Consider the following 16,870-nt stretch of genomic DNA (forward strand, 5'->3'; position numbering starts at 1 on the left):
ACTAATCAGAGAAGTGCAAAAGAAACCTCAAAATTCTTTTAAAAAACTAGTACACACCCAACAGATTAGAAAAAAAAAATTCTAAGGAAGACATTCAATGCTGGTGAGCTTGTGAGAAGCTGGCTCATTGGTGATAGGGGATCAAACTCAGAGAATATTTTTCAGACTGCAATTTGAAAGCATGTAATAACATTTATAAAAATAATGATTTGCTTGGGGACTATATCACAAGAATTTTACCAAAAAATAATTGAGTTATTAATTCAAAGAGGAGTCTTATTCTTGCAAAATCAACTGAGAATAACCTAAATGCCCAAAAATAGGGAAAGATTTAAATAATTGCAAGAAATATCATGGAATAAAATTCAAATCAATGAGCATAAAGAACATAAAGAAATATGGAAAGACCTTTACGAAATAATGCAAAGAAAATATAATGCAAAAAAAAATAGACAAATTAACCAGGACTCTTCAAGAGGGAAAATGAATGGATCCCTGGTCTTTTGCCTTTTTTTGTACCCCCGTGTAGGTACCTTGCTATTCTTTCTTCAGTCAAGTATGACTCTTCATGAAGCCCATTCAGGATTTCTTGGCAGATACTGGAGTGACTTGCTATTTCCTTCTCTGACACATTTTACAGATAAGGAAAATGAGGCAGACGGAGGCTAAATGACTTGGCTGGGGTCACACAGCTGGTGTCCGATGCCAGGCCCAGTGCTCTATGCACTGGGCCACCTAGCTGCCCCAAGTAGATACCGGTAGTAAACTTATTGACTGACTTAAGACTGTGAGGGAATGACTGAAAAGTTACATTTGGTGTGCTTGAAACGAAGGGGGCATATTTACAAAATGATTTTAATGAGCAAAATCAATGTCCAAAGGATTACAGATTTATAGCTGGGAAGGATCTTAATCAACAACCCACTCATTTTCAGATTAGAAAACTGAGGCCTGTAGAAGAGACATATCTAAGGTCACACAGTTGTTGGAAGACAGAGCTGGGATAAGCCCAAATTCTGCACTCTTTATATTTAAATATGCTATTTCCATTTTCAGTATTAAGCAAGTTTAATATTTTTTAAAATTAAAAAAAAAATTAAAGGAAAATTACCAGGACATCCCTGCACGATTGACCCAACCTGGCCAATCCTCCAGAATTCGCAAACAATGACTAGGAACTGTCCAGAGCCCTTTCCCTCACTTCCTTTTAGTAGAGAACTATGATTATCTAATGAGAACAAAAAGGAACTGAAAAAAAAAATATTCCTGTCTTCATGACAACTTTAAGGTCACTGTGGCCATCATTTAAATCCCCAAAGGACAACCAAAAACCTTGGTATTTCGGGGTGCTATGTCATAAAATTACACAGAGACAGGGAGAAGAACTATGTTAGCAGAAGGCAAGTCTTCCTTTTTTAATCCTTTATTTTTTTTAGTTGCTCCTCCCATAGTAATGTACTGAAATGCATAACAGTTACATTGTACAAAGCATTTGAAGAAAGTACCTCGACTTGCCGATTATTTCAAAATGAGATTACAAACAGAAAGAAAACCAATCTGAGCCCTCGCTGAAGGGCAAAATAACTGAATACAGTTCATTCTTTCCTTCTTTCTTTTAACATAGGTCTGAAACACTTCATCTTACAAATAGGATTAACATGAACATAACATCACACAAGCTTGCAGACGACCAGCATAAAATATTGGATACAGTTTTAATCAGAAGAATCATGCTTTCATGAAGAAATCATAGCTGTTTATACAATTGAATCAGTTTACGGTTTTACAAAAACTAAGTTGCATCTATTCCTTATTTAGCTCATTAAAAGGAAAAAAAAACAAAATGAACAAAGAGAAAAAAAAAAGGAATGTAAGGAAAAGTCAAACACTGCTTGGCACTCCCGTGCACACAGGTGAGTTTGCCTGGCTCCTTGAAAGGCAGAATGGGGGGGAAGGGGGGTGTGCCTCGGACATCATAAAATAGTGGCAGAATTGGAACAGTGCTATTTTAATCAACAAACAACGGTTTGCCAAGAAATAAATACATGATACGTACAACACAAAAAAAGAAATTAAACATTAAAAAAACAGTGACATGATTGTCTAAAATTAAAATGTTATTACGATGATTTGGCAAACTTTTTATTAGTGGTACAGCGGGTACTGGGGTGATGAATGGTTTATTTCACCGACGGAATCTCTGTGAGCATTGAACATCCATAGTTTACAATATACACATATCCTTTATGTATTTTTTCCCCTAAACAATGTAGTGAAGAAGGCAGAAATTAAGGTGGGGAGAGAAGCCAAAGGACTCCCTGTTGTCAGTTTCTACAATAATGGAGTGTGTATTTCATACAACTAATTCAGTCTTCGAAGGGTTAAATTACATAAAGCTTTAACAAAGAAAGGGAAAAATAGTGTAGATAAAAGCAACTGTTCCCAATCAAGTGTAGAACGATCTGGTATAAAAGACTCAGTCCCTTGATTTGTAAAGGAGTGCTCATATGTGTATCAATGCCACCGTCTCAACTCCCTCCCTCATCCCACCCCCACCCACCCGCCCCAGAGCTGGGTGAACTGGAAGATGCCTCTGGCCCAGCAAGGTTTTCTTTCTTTGAGTCGCATTGATATTCCAGAAATCAGCAGCTGCCTTTGCTGTGCAAAACAAAATAGTGAGAATAAATAGTTTCTTTTTTTTGTTTTCTTTCTTTTTTTTAAAATTATTCAGTTTAAGGTCACCAGACTTTAAATGGGTGACCCAGCAGATTTATAAGGCATTCTGCTCAGCAGTCTTTTAAATAGTCCTCTGTGGAAGAGCCTTGCTACTGGATTGGACTTGGTCCCAATTCTGGTCGGACGTCACAAGGTCATACGTGGCTGAGAGACTGAATGGCACTGGATTCCGCGGCAGCCCTGGCCATACTGTGCCACATGTTGGGAGAACCATGAGATGGAGAATGGAGGGAGTCCTTGTCAGACAGTGACAACATCATAGCATAGGCCTACGATGAAAAATCAGAGTCAAAGTCAGGGTCATCAAGGGAAAAATATCTTCAAAGTAAGTAACAGACAACCATAGATCCATCCTCTTGCCATTGCAAGCCAAAGGGCATTATTTGTAGCCCCAGAGAATGTCGGAATTGGGAAGGACCTTAGAAATTAGCCAGTCCAACTAACTTCCTTTTATCTGAAGAGGAAGCCAGGTACATAACAGTTAAATGACATAAACTGTCCATCAAGGCCAAAACAAAAACGGGGGTCTCCCAACTCCTGGGTCAAGCCCTGTTCCTCTGTATCATACTGCTTGCCAAGGTCTAAGTGATGAAGACTTTGGATTTAAAGGTGGATGGAAAAAAAGTCAAAAAATCTAGAAATTTCTGACCAATTTAGCCAGTACCTGCCTGGCAGAAAGCAGACAGGGGTACTCAGGGAGGAAATGAGATCTCTTCCCTATTACCATGCCAAGTCCTGAATAACACTTCAGTGCATCCCTCCTTGGTGCCAAAGAAAATATCCCACTGCAATATTTAAGCCTTGACTTGCGAATGAACTTTTCACTGCTGATTTGCCAATGCTGGTCTCATCCCTGGATTGGCCTGTCATGCTGCTCTTGATGTGGAATCACTGAGAGTCCTGCCAAAGACATTCCACCGTCCTTGGTAAACAAGAGGAAAATGTTGTTGTTGTTAGGCAGCATTTTTACTGCTCTGAGTCGTGTTAAGACTTGTAGCTGGGTTACGATTCTTGCTGTCACCAAAACGAAGTCACGGCAGCCAATGAGAGGACTCATCCATGCTACCATTAACCCAAATATATCCACTGGGACTCTTCTGTGAGCAAACTGCCTTAGCAACACCTACAACACCCCAGGAATGGCTACTCTCAATCTTGGCCTTACCCAGCCAACCCAGATCCACATATATATTCTCAGATTCAGGGAGGATGAGGAGCTTAAGCTCTTGTCAAGTCCCACTTGCAGACTGAGGACAAATTTATAAGCCAGCTAGCTTAAGGTTTATACACAAAAAATGGGCCACTTTGTGAAGGGCCTGAACATGTGGAAATTAGAAGTTGGGACCTTTTCAAAGAAAAGACTGATTCAGGGCTTAAAAAATTACAAAAGTAATTTTTTAAACTTTCTTGTGTTATAAAGACAATTCAGATGGACAGAGCACTGGACAAAAGTCTAGAAACCAGGGTTCTCATTCCAGTTCCAATATCACTTAACTATGTGGCATGAGACAAATTATTTAACCTGTCCATGTTTCAGTTTCCTCATGGTAAAATTAGGGGACTGGCTGGGGCGGCCAGGTAGCACAGCAAATAAGAGCACCGGCTCCAGTGTTGGAATGACCTGGATCAAATCCGGGCTCAGATACTCAGCACCACACCCAGAAACAACTGGCCGTGTAACCTTGAGCAAGTTACTTAACCCCAATTGCTTTAAAAAAAAAATTAGGGGACTGGACATGATCACTAAGTGTCCAGCTCTGTGGGTCTATGGCTTTTCTATTTAATATAGGCAGAAATAAACTACACTGGTTAACAGTTTTAGAAATAGTAATTCATCTTAAAATTTAAAAGGAAAAGTCAGTTATTAATAAATATCTAGTCAGTTTTCCAAATATATGTATATAATTTAGAGCTGCAGCTTACAAAAATTACATATATATATATATATATATATGGGGGCATGTAAGTACAAATTATAGGTTTTGTTTCTATAAATATACCCATAATTAACTTCACTGTTAAGCCCTAACTCTCTGTTTGCTACATTCCAGGCTTCCAAATGGCAAATGGGCAATCCCTGTTGGCAAATGGATCCATTTCTACACATAAGACTCAACATCTATATTTCTTTTTTTTTTTAAGCAATTGGGGTTAAATAATTTGCTCTAGGTTACACGGCCAGTTATCTTTGTGTGGGAGCCAAGTATCTGAGGCCGGAACCGATCCCAGGTCTCCCAACGCCAGGGCCAGCGCTCTTACTCACTGCGCCACCTGGCTGCCCCACAACATCTATATTTCATGCTAACTTAAGTGTGGCTGCTCCAAACACAATTCCATCTCTTTGCCAACCCAAAGTTTGCCTTATGTCAGGACTGAGCATGGCTTATTGATTCTTCTATTTTATGAGCTATATCCTTTGCAAAGAGCAAGCCCAGGGTTGTCTCAGTCATTTCCTACTTACAGATCAATTCAAAAAGAATGATGTAGCTTCATTACTCTTTTCAGAGTTTCTAAAAACAACAGAAAAATAAAAACAGAGGATTTGGTTATGTCAATTGAAACACTGAGTTCTGGGCTTTTCCCCTTAAAAGTACGGTACGTGAGGACCTGTGGGGTCCCCCTCCCTAAGCCTCAGTTTCCTCAGCTCTACATTAAGGAGTAGGTCTGGATGCCACCGAAGGTACCTTCTATCTTTGAATCCTAGGACCCTATGGAAGGGATTCTGAAATCACCACTGAGACATTCAGACTCCCTTGGGGAGAAAAATGTTCAATCTTTCTTATAGAGACTAAAAAACCATGATAGTATTTTCTACGAGGAAACAGAGCCTCAAAACTCATATTAACAAAGACAGATTCATGAGTGGTTGGAAGACAGCCCCTCAAGAGAACAGACAACAGAGGAAATCCTTGCTTGTTTGGAGGATTTCTAGTGTTTTCTGTCATAAAAATGGGACACACAAAAGAATAAAAGGCGATATCCAAGATCTTCAAGAAAATATCCAATTTAACAAACATTTTCTAACCATCTGTTGTATACCAAGCACTGTACTAGTCAATGGGGACCCAAAGGCAAAGAAAAAATTATACTTGGCCTCAAGGGGTTACATTCTACTAGGAGAATTGGTCAATTCATACAAGGAATTTTGGAGGAGAGAGCACTAATAATCCCCTGGTTCAGAAAATAGCCTTGAAGGATTCTAAGAGGCAGGTGGGGAAGAGAAATGTATTCTAGGCATGACAGATTCTATGTAAAGATACAGCAGCAGGAGGTAAGGGAATGCTAGGCTTGGGGAACAATTTGTTGGAACACAGAATAAGGGAAGGGCACTGGATTTCCAATAGTCCTATGGCATGGTTCTAGATAAGAGACAATTAGTGAAGTAGGAGAAAATGGGGCCAGAGGAAGTGGAATCCATTAATAGCTGTAAACATAAAGAAAAAAACTGAAGGGGATGGAAGGAGGATTGGAAAAGAAGGAAGTCAATATTGTGCCCAATCCCCTGCTTCTTCTCTTCTTGGCACCATGGTACAGTAGAAACAAGGCTTAATTTGGACTCAGAAGACCTTCATTCAAGCCCTCTCTTGTTAAAGACTTGTGTGGCCTTGGACAATTCATCTCACTTTCTTGGAGCCTGAGTTTCCTCATTCATTGATTGTAAAAGGGGGAGAGCCCAGGGAGGCCATTAATCAACAATCCCGTGGCCCCTTCTAGTTTTAAATCCACCATCTCATAGGTAAGGCTGACTGCAAAGTAAACCATGTATCAAGCCTGACCTGCATAGCTTTTCAAGACTGTGTCTATGTGATATTTGAACCCTTTCACAGAAAAGTGAAAGAAATCTCATTAAACTGGTTCTTCTGTCTATAACCACCAAACAACTGAACGATTGATTCTTTACTCATCACATATTCACAGTTTAAACTGAAATATATTTGTGTTTATGGATACAGAGTTTAATATCAAAGATAACAACAGACAAGAGATGATTTATACCTCGTCCTGCTTATGATTAAATTATAATATTCTAATTTTTCCTGTTCAATGGATTAACTGAATATAGTTGTTGCGTTTGGGTTCCATGTAGTCAGCCTTAATTTCCTTTACTGAGTCTCCTCAGAGAAATAGAGATTCCCACTCCTGCTAAATACCAAAGAATCTGACCAAGTACTGTGGGACCAAAGATGTGTAGTTGAGTATCAGTCATAAGGAATGCTAACTGTCCCCTCCCCTCTCCCACCTCCCATCTCTTCTCTCTCCAGGTCACATTAATAATAATACTGATGGTGATGATAAAGAGAGCTGGCATTTCTGTAGTGCGTTAAGCTTTGCAAAACACTACATATGTTCTCATTTGATCCTCACAATAAGCCTGAGAGGTAGATGCTCTATTATTACCCCTATTTTATAGAACCTGAGGCTGAGGTAGGTGATTTGCCCAGGGTCACACATCCAGGAAGTATCTGGGGCCAGATTCAAATTCCAATCTTCCTGACTCTCATTCCAACACTCCAACCATATTGCCACCTAGAAACCTAGTTGCGCCGGGGAATAGCCAGCTGTAGAGTATTTTACCAAGCATGGTGAAGGACCCAAATTATGCAGAGGAGAGAACCCCTGCCTTCAAGGATCTTGTTATCAACTCACTTGGAGAGACATCGCACCAACTCAAAACACCTGGAAAGTGATTTCAAGTTCATGGGGAGACAAGCAAAATATGGTGTTCTAGTCACAGAAGGAGTGTGAGGTCATTATAGGGTTGGGGGCAGGAGGTTGTTAGTTAAGGAGTCCCTCCTGAAAGGTGCCTTGCACCTTGGCTGCTGAGAAAAAAGCAGCAGGGGCCAGGTCTCACAGTATGTGTAGGGCCTCTGGCTTTTGTCCTGCTAACTACCCAAATTCCCTCTTTACAAGGTCAACGACTTTGGAGAAGCCATGATCTTTTGGGGGAAGCGTCCACAAGCTTCATGGCCGCCACACAAGAAAAGTAGCCTTTTGGTTTGTTCCTTTTTTATTGTTCTTTGGGTTTTTTTCCCATGCATACACATTGCCAACACTTTTCTCTGAAGTCAAAACCTGGGGAAATATTCACCTGTGACTTGGACTTTCTGTATAGCGGCTGTTTAAGGTCCTCTGGCAGGTGAGAAGCACTACAAGACAGCTCAGCTTCATTACATTGAATCTCGTCCATTTTCCTCATTTTGAGGCTATCTGTGAAGTATCTTATATGATCTAAAGCAGAAAGTCCACTTTTATACTCCTCCTCTTTATACCTAAAATGAACCAATGGGGAAGCTTAGTGGGTTTTTTTCTCAGTTTGTCAATCAATCAAATCTCTTTTCATATGAGCTTCTATAATTGGCAAGACCTTATATCTCTATATTTCAGCAGGAGGCAAAGAATCTCCATCCTCAAGTCCTTTGAAGCTGGTTACCATCACCCCATTTGAAAACAAAACAAAACAAAACAAAACACCTTCTCTAACATCAGTTAATAGCCTTGGTGAAGAAGGATGGATGTGGGGTAGAGACAGACTTCAATGACATGCTGAGTAAATAAGGCACCAGCAGCTGATTTCCTAACCCAGTCATACCTGGCTTTTGTGGAAAATCCAGTGCATAGGCTGCCTTATATCTGGGTGAAAAATGGAAAAAAAAACCTCCCAATTGAAGTATTTCACAGAATGGTTTCATTTTTAATCTCTCGATGGTCCATGATGATGATATGATCCTTTATGTATTCTCAACCCTCCTATATTCGTGCAAAATGCTGCCCATGATTCTGTATGGTCACAAATCAGAGGACACCACAGCCAGCTCCAAGGAATCACAATGGCAGGTGACCCAACAGGCAATGGAAAGATGTATGATGGGCCTCAGGAAGGCATATTATGCAGCTAAGCATGATTAGCACCCAAGAAGTAAAATAAAGAAGCAACATAAAAAGTGTCATACAGTGAATGCATGATTGGCAAAGGAGGTGGGATGGCCATGAAGTGAGAGTGGGAGACGACATGTGGATGGTCCCGGTGCAGCACTGGTGTCCACGTGGTATTTCAAAAAAAAAGACCTAAAGGAAGGCTTCCAGTGCATTGGGTGGAACCACTATGGAAATCTGATGGGTGGACACAGACAAGATTCATAGAGGATGAGATGCTTTGGATGAATCAAAATCAGCTCTGACATTGAATGAGATAAAGGATCCTCTGAAGTATTACAGTCGAGAGAGCTAATTCATCTATTATATAAAGGAGAGATCTGGAAGGTACTTGTCCCGTTTGATCAATCAATATGACAAGCAAGTCAGATCACTAAGGACCAGATTCATAATGTCTACAATGATTAAATTAATCGGACAATTCTCAAATCTCCACTTTTCTTTTGGGCACTGCAAGCACATTCTCAGAATAAATGACCATCAACGGTACTCATGCCATTTTCTTTAGTCTTGCCTAACATAAACTCATCACATTTCCACAAATATGAATGTATTTATATGCTTGGAGATCTTATCAACAGTTACATTGAGGTAATCTACCCACACAATGAGATTTTGGAATAGCTTTCATTGTTTGAGATTATTCTGAATACATCACTCACAAATCAAACCAAAATATTGTTCTAAGGAAAAATAAGGAAAGTGGAAATCACCAAGACTTCTATGTCTTGTGATGGCTTAACTGACCTGCCTGGGGACGTCTTACAGTTCATTTCTAGAGCACGGGCTTCTTCATAGTCATCCTCTGGGTTTCCTTCATGTAGGTCACTTGAAACTGGTTCCTTTCCTGGTTTCCCTGTCATGTCATTTTCTTCATCTTCTTCATCCAACAACACTTCATCGTCTGCATCTTCATCATCCAGCAAGTCTGAATTCTGTCCAGCCACCAAGATCTTATCATCCTGAAAGTGGCTTCCATTCATTCTTAAAGAGAACAGAAAGGCAATCAATCAGTCAATAAACAATAAACGAATGAATAAACCAGTTGGTGTTATAACAATCAAAGCAACATTTATTATCAAGATTTGGGGGGAAAAACTGTTTTCTATCTCAATGTAATTATGGAAGAGGATTCTTCTTTACTCTGTTCCATAGACGCCTTAGGAAACATGATCATTTTAAAAATAAAGAGATCAAAGTCAAAAACATAATGAGGTCTCCTGGCTGCTATAATAAATCAAGCTGGAATTTAAGTTAGAAAAGTCATTGAAATGCCTATTCCAGAGCTGTATATAAGATAACACCAAAGACCAGTGCCTGGCAACAGAATGTATTAGATGGTCTAGGTTGGGGGCACCCTTATGTAGCGACTGGAACAAAATGCATTATTTCACTGGTATTGGGAACTCCCGAATGAGGGAATTTCTGCTCCCAATGCAGGTCAGCACCATCTAATCTCAGAGAGCTGCCTTGTAAGGGTAAGGGCCTTGACAAGGGTCACAAAGTCAGTACGTGGCAGCAGAGGGCTTGACCAAGGTCTTTTTAAATCCTTGACTGGTTCCCTAGCCACTAATCCATGGAGACTCTCTAAAAGGTTACAAAAAATTGATAAGTGCAGTTTTGTTTTTCCTTCTGGTATAGATCCATGATTTTTTTTTAGTGCAGAGAATTCCCAGTGAAGATACGCCCTCTGTTATCAAAGATCCAAAACTACCTTGCTATGTTCAGTCTCAAGGAATTATAGATTCCTGAGGCAGAGGTAGAGGTACGTAAGGTACCTGAGGGAGAGACTTGGCAAGATCTTGTATCCCTATATTTCAGCAGGAGGCAAAGTATCTCCAATCTCATCTTACCTGAGGTAGAGATATGAACTCAGATCATCCTCGAACGTTCTGAGACATAGACATACACAGCTACGTTTCAGAGTTAAATGCCCTCCTGAGTCCCTTGTCCTGGGGAAGATGATCTACTTAATTTGGGGGTGAGACCTAGAGCAGAGCTGACCCAGATGGGAATGCAAGGGTGTATACCTCAACTATACCTCACCCCACTATATCTGGTCAAGTTCCAGGACTCCACCAACCCTTGCCTTGACCACCAAGCAGGACCAGCTGGTACTTTGCTATTTGTACTGCTGCTATGTACAGTAAAAGCCCCTCCTCCTAGCTCTAGCACTGGGGTTCTGGGACCAATGTTACTATTGTTACTGTGAAGAGTGACACATTCTACCACTGCCCAAGGGTCCCATCACCTTCATAATCCAAAGTTCCCTCTCTTGGCCCCATCCCTCATACCCACCCACATCAGCTTCATCTCTTCCCTGTCTCTATTCTCCAGGCAGTAAATGGTGTGTTCACACACAAGTCCTGAGACTCCACATTCAACACTCTTTCTATGGCAAAACCTGAATCCTTGGTTGGAAATTTTCTTCTCTCAACTCCAACTCTGATTCTTTGAGATTTCTACCCAAAACTCTTAGTTCTGGTCTTTGGGGCCAAGTAGAATAAATCTAATCTCTTTCCCAAATAACAGCTCTTCGGATAACTTGTAGGCTTACAACATGCCCCATTAAAGTCTTATCTTCTCAAGGTTAAAATATGCCATTTCCTCCAACCAATCCTCAAACCTGTGTACTCTGAGATCCATTTCATGTAATTTATAGAATCACAGCATTAGATGTTAAATATACCAATCAATCAACCAACATTTATTAAGCATCTCCCATTGTCTAGGCACCAATACAGACCTTGGGGACATAAAGTCTAAAGAGTCCTGGTCCTCCAAAAGCTTATAGTGATTATTATTCAGCCCATGCCCCTCATTCAATAGATCTCTGAGACCCAGGGGACTTCAGTGACCTACACAAAGTCAAATTCATTGCAACCAAAACAAGAAATCAAGTCTCCTGACCACCATTCCACAAAGTCCTTTCCAAGCTACAAGCGTGTCAATTAAGAAACTCCAAAGTGAGTGTGTAATCACGTGAAGCCTGAATCATCCTTCCTCTATGATGACATTTTTAGATCCTAAATGATCGATTCCACCCCCATAATAAAAATCAGGACCGCAAACACTCACGATCTCAGGAAAAGAAACAAAAAAACAGAAAAATCCAAGGAAAAAGGAAGTGATGGAGAAGAAGCAGCTAACTCTTTATCAAACTAATTACATGACAAATATCATTCCCTTTTTTAAAATCAAAGAACAACATGGATGTGTCCTAGGAGGACAGGAAATGTGACCTTTCATATGATTTTGCTAGCTTCTGCTAGCTTAACCAGATCTTTTTGTTTTCGGGGGCACTGAAGGAAAGACAAAAACCATCGATGGAATCAGGATTTTGGGCCTAGAGCCAGAAGAAACCCTCGAAGCCATCTAGTCTAGAACCATTATTTTAGAGACAGGAACACTGAAGTCCAGAGAGATGAAGAGTAAGTATCCGAGACAGGATCCAAACCCAGGTCCACTGAGCTCGCTGGTCATGAGCTAAGCTACTGTGCCAGTCAATAGGGTCATTAATTATGCTTTCAAAGCTAGCCATTCCCAGAGGATACAATATTCCTCCAGAACAATCTGATGTGCCAAATTAAGAAAGGAAAGCCTGGATGACTCATCATGCTTCTACTTACATCCTGTTTCTGGTATGCTGGGGCCAGATGCGTTCACATACACCCTGATCACCAATTAAGAACTGAAAATGTGACTTGACCTCTCCTGCTTCAAATGGCATTTCCTACCCCCTTACATTCCACTTCGGCATTACTGGGACTTTTTAAGTAAAACAGGAATCCCTCTGTGAGGCTGCCATCAGTCACCAATTCCAGACGATGACTTTGTATAAAAGGAACCAAACTGAAAGATGCTTTCAGTTGCAGACACTGACAAGCTGGAGCTTCCATCAAATTTCCTAGTGCCCTTGAAGGTTCAGGTATGTACCAGATTGGACATGCTCCTCAATCTGAAACGCACTAGGTTTCCGATTTCCTTTCTTCTTGTCTGGCCACATTTTTATCCTCGCTGAACAATTAGAAGTGGCTGAAGGCTTTTTAGATGACTTTGGAAGATCTCTATATTCAAATACCTTTACCCGCCACATCTACCCTGATGGGCAAAGAATGGTAAAACAATGGCCAAATGGTAAGAGGAAGCATCTCGGAAATATTAAGCAACAGGAATCTCTATTACCTAGGTGACACAGTGGCTAGAACACTGGGTCTAGAGTCAGGAAGACCTGAGTTCAAATCCAGCCTGGGACACTTGACACTTACTAGCTTTGAGACCCTGAGCAAGTCATTTAATCCTTTCACCTCTGTTTCCTCATCTGTAAAACAGGGATCATAATAGCATCTACCTCCAAGGGCTATGGTAAGGATCAAATGAGATAATAATTGTGACCTGGCACAATTAGCACTTTAAAAACTCTGCTATCACCATTATCATATCATCATCAATAGTATGACCATTAGTTTATTTTAGTTTCTATATATCAGTTTGAGAACTGGATTCTTCATTCTGTCCACAGTGCCTAGTACAGTGAACGGTAAATGGATGGATGATGGTTTTAGGAATAATGACACTAAAGGTCAAAATAAGAAGGTTAATGAAGAAACACCAATTTATTATTAACTAAATAATAAATAAATAATTTAAATATAAATATATTATAAATAATAAATAAATGTATATTAAATAAATAAATAATGGATGCATCCAGGAGCCTATACCTAAGTGTTCCCACAGGCTAACCCACTTTGGGCAGGGACTTCAAAGGGACATCCTGTTCACCAAATAGCCACAAGCACTTGGAACCATAATGCAATGGAACCAAGCAATACAGGAGTCCTGGCCACCGGTACTCTGGAATTAGCTGAATAATTCCTAACTGGCAATTAGATTTATCTTTGAGGTGGGCTGGGTTCCCTCCACCAGGCTGCTTCAGTCTGCTATGGAGTTATTAAACTCACGCTCAGCACCGTAGTTGAGAGCCTCCTTACCTCTCCCCTGGACTATCGTAATGTTCTCCTAACTGGTCTCCTTATCTTCAGACTCTCCCCTTTTGGAGCCATAGTTCAGAGGCTCATCAAATTGTTATTCATAAAGCCTAAGTTTGACTATATATACATACATACATACATATATATATATATACATATACACACACACATCACTTTCCCTTCAAAAAGAGTCCATGATTTCTTATTGCCCCCAGGACAAAATAATCATTTATGTACATGTTGTCCCTGCCCCATAGAACGTAAGCTGTCTGAAGGAAGGAATGTTTTATTTTTGTCTCTGTATTCCCTCCACCTTGCCCAATGCCTAAAACTGGACTGAAGTGAATAAATTACCTTACATTTCATTCCACATTTGTGTCTTGAGTGCACGATTTTTTTGCATTCAGTTTCAAGCCGGTTATGCCTTACCTCTCCTCTGCACTCCTCGGTGACTGGTGACTGTGGTTGCTATTTCCAATGAAATTTCGAATTTCTGTGAAATAGGAATCCTCTTTGTCATCCAAGATGGCACCTGTGCTTTCCAGTTCAGAATGGGGCGATGATGTGGCAGTACCTAAGGAGAAGAAGAGTCCTTTTTGATAAAAGATGCAATTCATCACAGGAAGGTTTTGTACCTGAACTCAAACTTTCTGGATTCAGTTGGTGCCATTTAGCTATCAAAAATGCTGAAACTGGCATCAGGGGCTCTCCCAACATTCTGGTAAGCTGTCTCTAGGAAGCATTGTAAGGACCATGACTCTATAATTCAGATTTCCTCCATTAATTCTTAAAGAATTTCATGATGAAGGAATGGGGTAGGGGAGGAAGGCAGAAATCTTGGTGATAGTAGAATGTAATCTCCTTGAGGGCAGGGATAATTTCCTTTATGGAGCCCAAATGCCTGGCTTAGCTCATCACACATCACAGGCACTTAAGTTTTGTTAAACTGAATTAATGAGTCTTAGATATTCTCTGCCCTTCTGATATTAACGCAAATACTAATAGACATAATTTATATGTGTGTGTACATACACACATTATGTATATTAAGCTCTTGTTTGCAAAGCATTATATATGTATTATCTCATTTGATTAAAAAACTGCTGTGCAGCCAGAGTATTTAGATAAAAAATAACATTAACAAATGGTAAAAGCTCATATTGATATGGCACTTTATGGCATACAAAATATTTTCAACAAAGCCACATGAAGCAGGTAGTGCAAGCAATCTTATCTCCATTTTACAGATGAGGAAACTGAGACTCTGGGGGAAACTTAATAAATTGCCCGAAGTCACATGGCTAGTCAGAGGTAGAACTGGAATTCAAACAGTTCTGGTATGAGTGTAATTTGGTGAAGGTTCAGAACTCTTCTGATCACAAGGAATTTATAATCCAAAAGACCAGTAACTGGGCACTTAATGCAAGTACCAACAGCCAAAACTATTATGGCATCTTTTCAAAGAAGTAATCCTGTTTCACAGGCACAAATTAGTACCAAGTCATATAAATACATATGTAAACAAAATATATATTCTATTTATATTTATTCTTATACATATATGTACATTCAAGTACATCAGTGACCCCATATCATTCATTCATTCTTTAGAATAACCCTAAAAGAGAACCTCATACCCATATCAAATATCTATATTTATGACTACATTTTGCACAGCAGCAAAGTGTGTGTTTGAATGGGACAGGTTCTCTCTGTGAGGTGTTTCCCAAGAAAGATCACTGCCCAGACCACAGACATACTTCACTGAGTAGTTTTGTAATAAACTCTAGTCAAAATTGTTCCTGAACAGTCTTCAGTCCTGGGGAGATACAAAAAGCCATCTATAGTGGGTCTGAGCTGAGGGCTATCCAGTTGGTCATCCATTCAAAATTTGCAAGGGTTATTTCTTATGTATCAGAAAGTCACATGGTGAAAGATTACTGCTCTCTCATCATGAAAGAAACCTCTCTTTTGCTAAGGACCTGTTCCTCCTGAGTTTAGGGGTTCAGATAATTTTGATTTGTGCCTTGGTACTCCCAGAACCTGGTAGATTTTAACTGCTTATAGCGATGAATGTGTACTATACAGTAAAACTCCAAATTTGTCATAAGTTCAACCAAATAGAAGTAGCCCCAAATTGTTGACCCCAAATCGTTTCTTCATAACACAGCATGAGCACAATTGGAATTTGCCAGAAACACAGACTTAAGATGCCAAATCTGTTTGTCCTTCAGAAGCCAATGATTCCAACAAGCTCCCAACGCCGCATCTCACCAGCTGACCAAATGGTACCCACCAGACATGTTCCCATTCTCATGTTTCTTTAGGTGTCTGTCTAAGTTGGTCTGTTGGCCAAAACACCGGTCACACAAGTGACACTTGAAAGGCTTCTCCTTATTGTGGATGTTTCGCACGTGCCGCTGTAAGTTGGAGGATATGCTGAATGATCGATCACAGTATTTGCATCTGAAACAAACCAAACAGGCCCAGAACATGTTCAGTCAAAATAAATGGTGTTTCTTCTAATCCAGAGAATACGGGATAAGTTCCATGAGAGCAACTGGAGGCTTCACAGGAAAGGCCTACATGCACCTAGAAGCTTGCTAGATAATCTTTCTTTTGCCCTCTTTTCAACCATCCCATTTCCACAGCATCTCATCTCCTGTACAAGGCAGCTCAAACCCAGATCCCAGTGCTCTCTCTCCTAAAATGGCTTTGTATTTATTCTGCATGTATCTGATATATATTCACTATTGTATATGCTGTTTCTTCCTAATAAAATGTAAGATCTCTGAGGGCAGGGACTATTTTATTTCCGTCTTTGTCTCCTCACCATCTGAAACAGTGTCTGGCACATAGTAGGCATGTTAAAATGTTTGTTGCTTGATTGTCTGAAAGAGGTTCTTTATATTTGTTGCATTTTAGAGAAGCAAGATGGGTGAAGTTTAAAGTCACAACATGGTACCATGGCGATTCCAGTCCCCCTACTCATTGGCTGTTAAAATTACTTTTATGAAAAAACACTAAACAATATTTATTGCCTGAAATGAGTTGGGTGAATTAACTCTAATATTTTCAAAGTACTCCATGCCAAGTTAAGGAATTTAAAAAGTAAATCACAATTCTGTTACTTCATGTCCTGCCAATACAACACAATTAAACACTTTGTGGGGAGAAAAACTAACATGAAATAAATTCCCTCTAAT

At 39.9% G+C, this 16,870-nt stretch overlaps 1 protein-coding gene across 8 annotated transcripts in view; it reads right to left on the reverse strand.

Moving 5' to 3' along the window:
• Positions 1-1,407: 1,407 nt before the first annotated feature.
• MECOM (MDS1 and EVI1 complex locus) overlaps positions 1,408-16,870 on the reverse strand; it is a 360,114-nt gene continuing 344,651 nt past the window's right edge. For 7 of the 8 annotated variants that reach the window (XM_069083545.1, XM_069083543.1, XM_069083544.1 and 4 more), the window contains 5 exons: positions 15,961-16,130; positions 14,094-14,238; positions 9,418-9,654; positions 7,826-8,006; positions 1,408-3,005 (listed from right to left, as the gene is read on the reverse strand). In XM_069083545.1, coding sequence (XP_068939646.1) covers positions 2,871-3,005; positions 7,826-8,006; positions 9,418-9,654; positions 14,094-14,238; positions 15,961-16,130 — 868 coding nt within the window. In that variant the 3' untranslated portion in view covers positions 1,408-2,870. The remainder of the gene's footprint in view (positions 3,006-7,825; positions 8,007-9,417; positions 9,655-14,093; positions 14,239-15,960; positions 16,131-16,870) is intronic. The other variant, XM_069083547.1, reaches the window with a different exon arrangement.

Source organism: Petaurus breviceps, unplaced genomic scaffold, assembly GCF_028583685.1.
Source record: "Petaurus breviceps papuanus isolate PSGF00001 unplaced genomic scaffold, PetGlider_PUasm1.0 173, whole genome shotgun sequence".
Taxonomy (NCBI): Eukaryota; Metazoa; Chordata; class Mammalia; order Diprotodontia; family Petauridae; genus Petaurus; species Petaurus breviceps.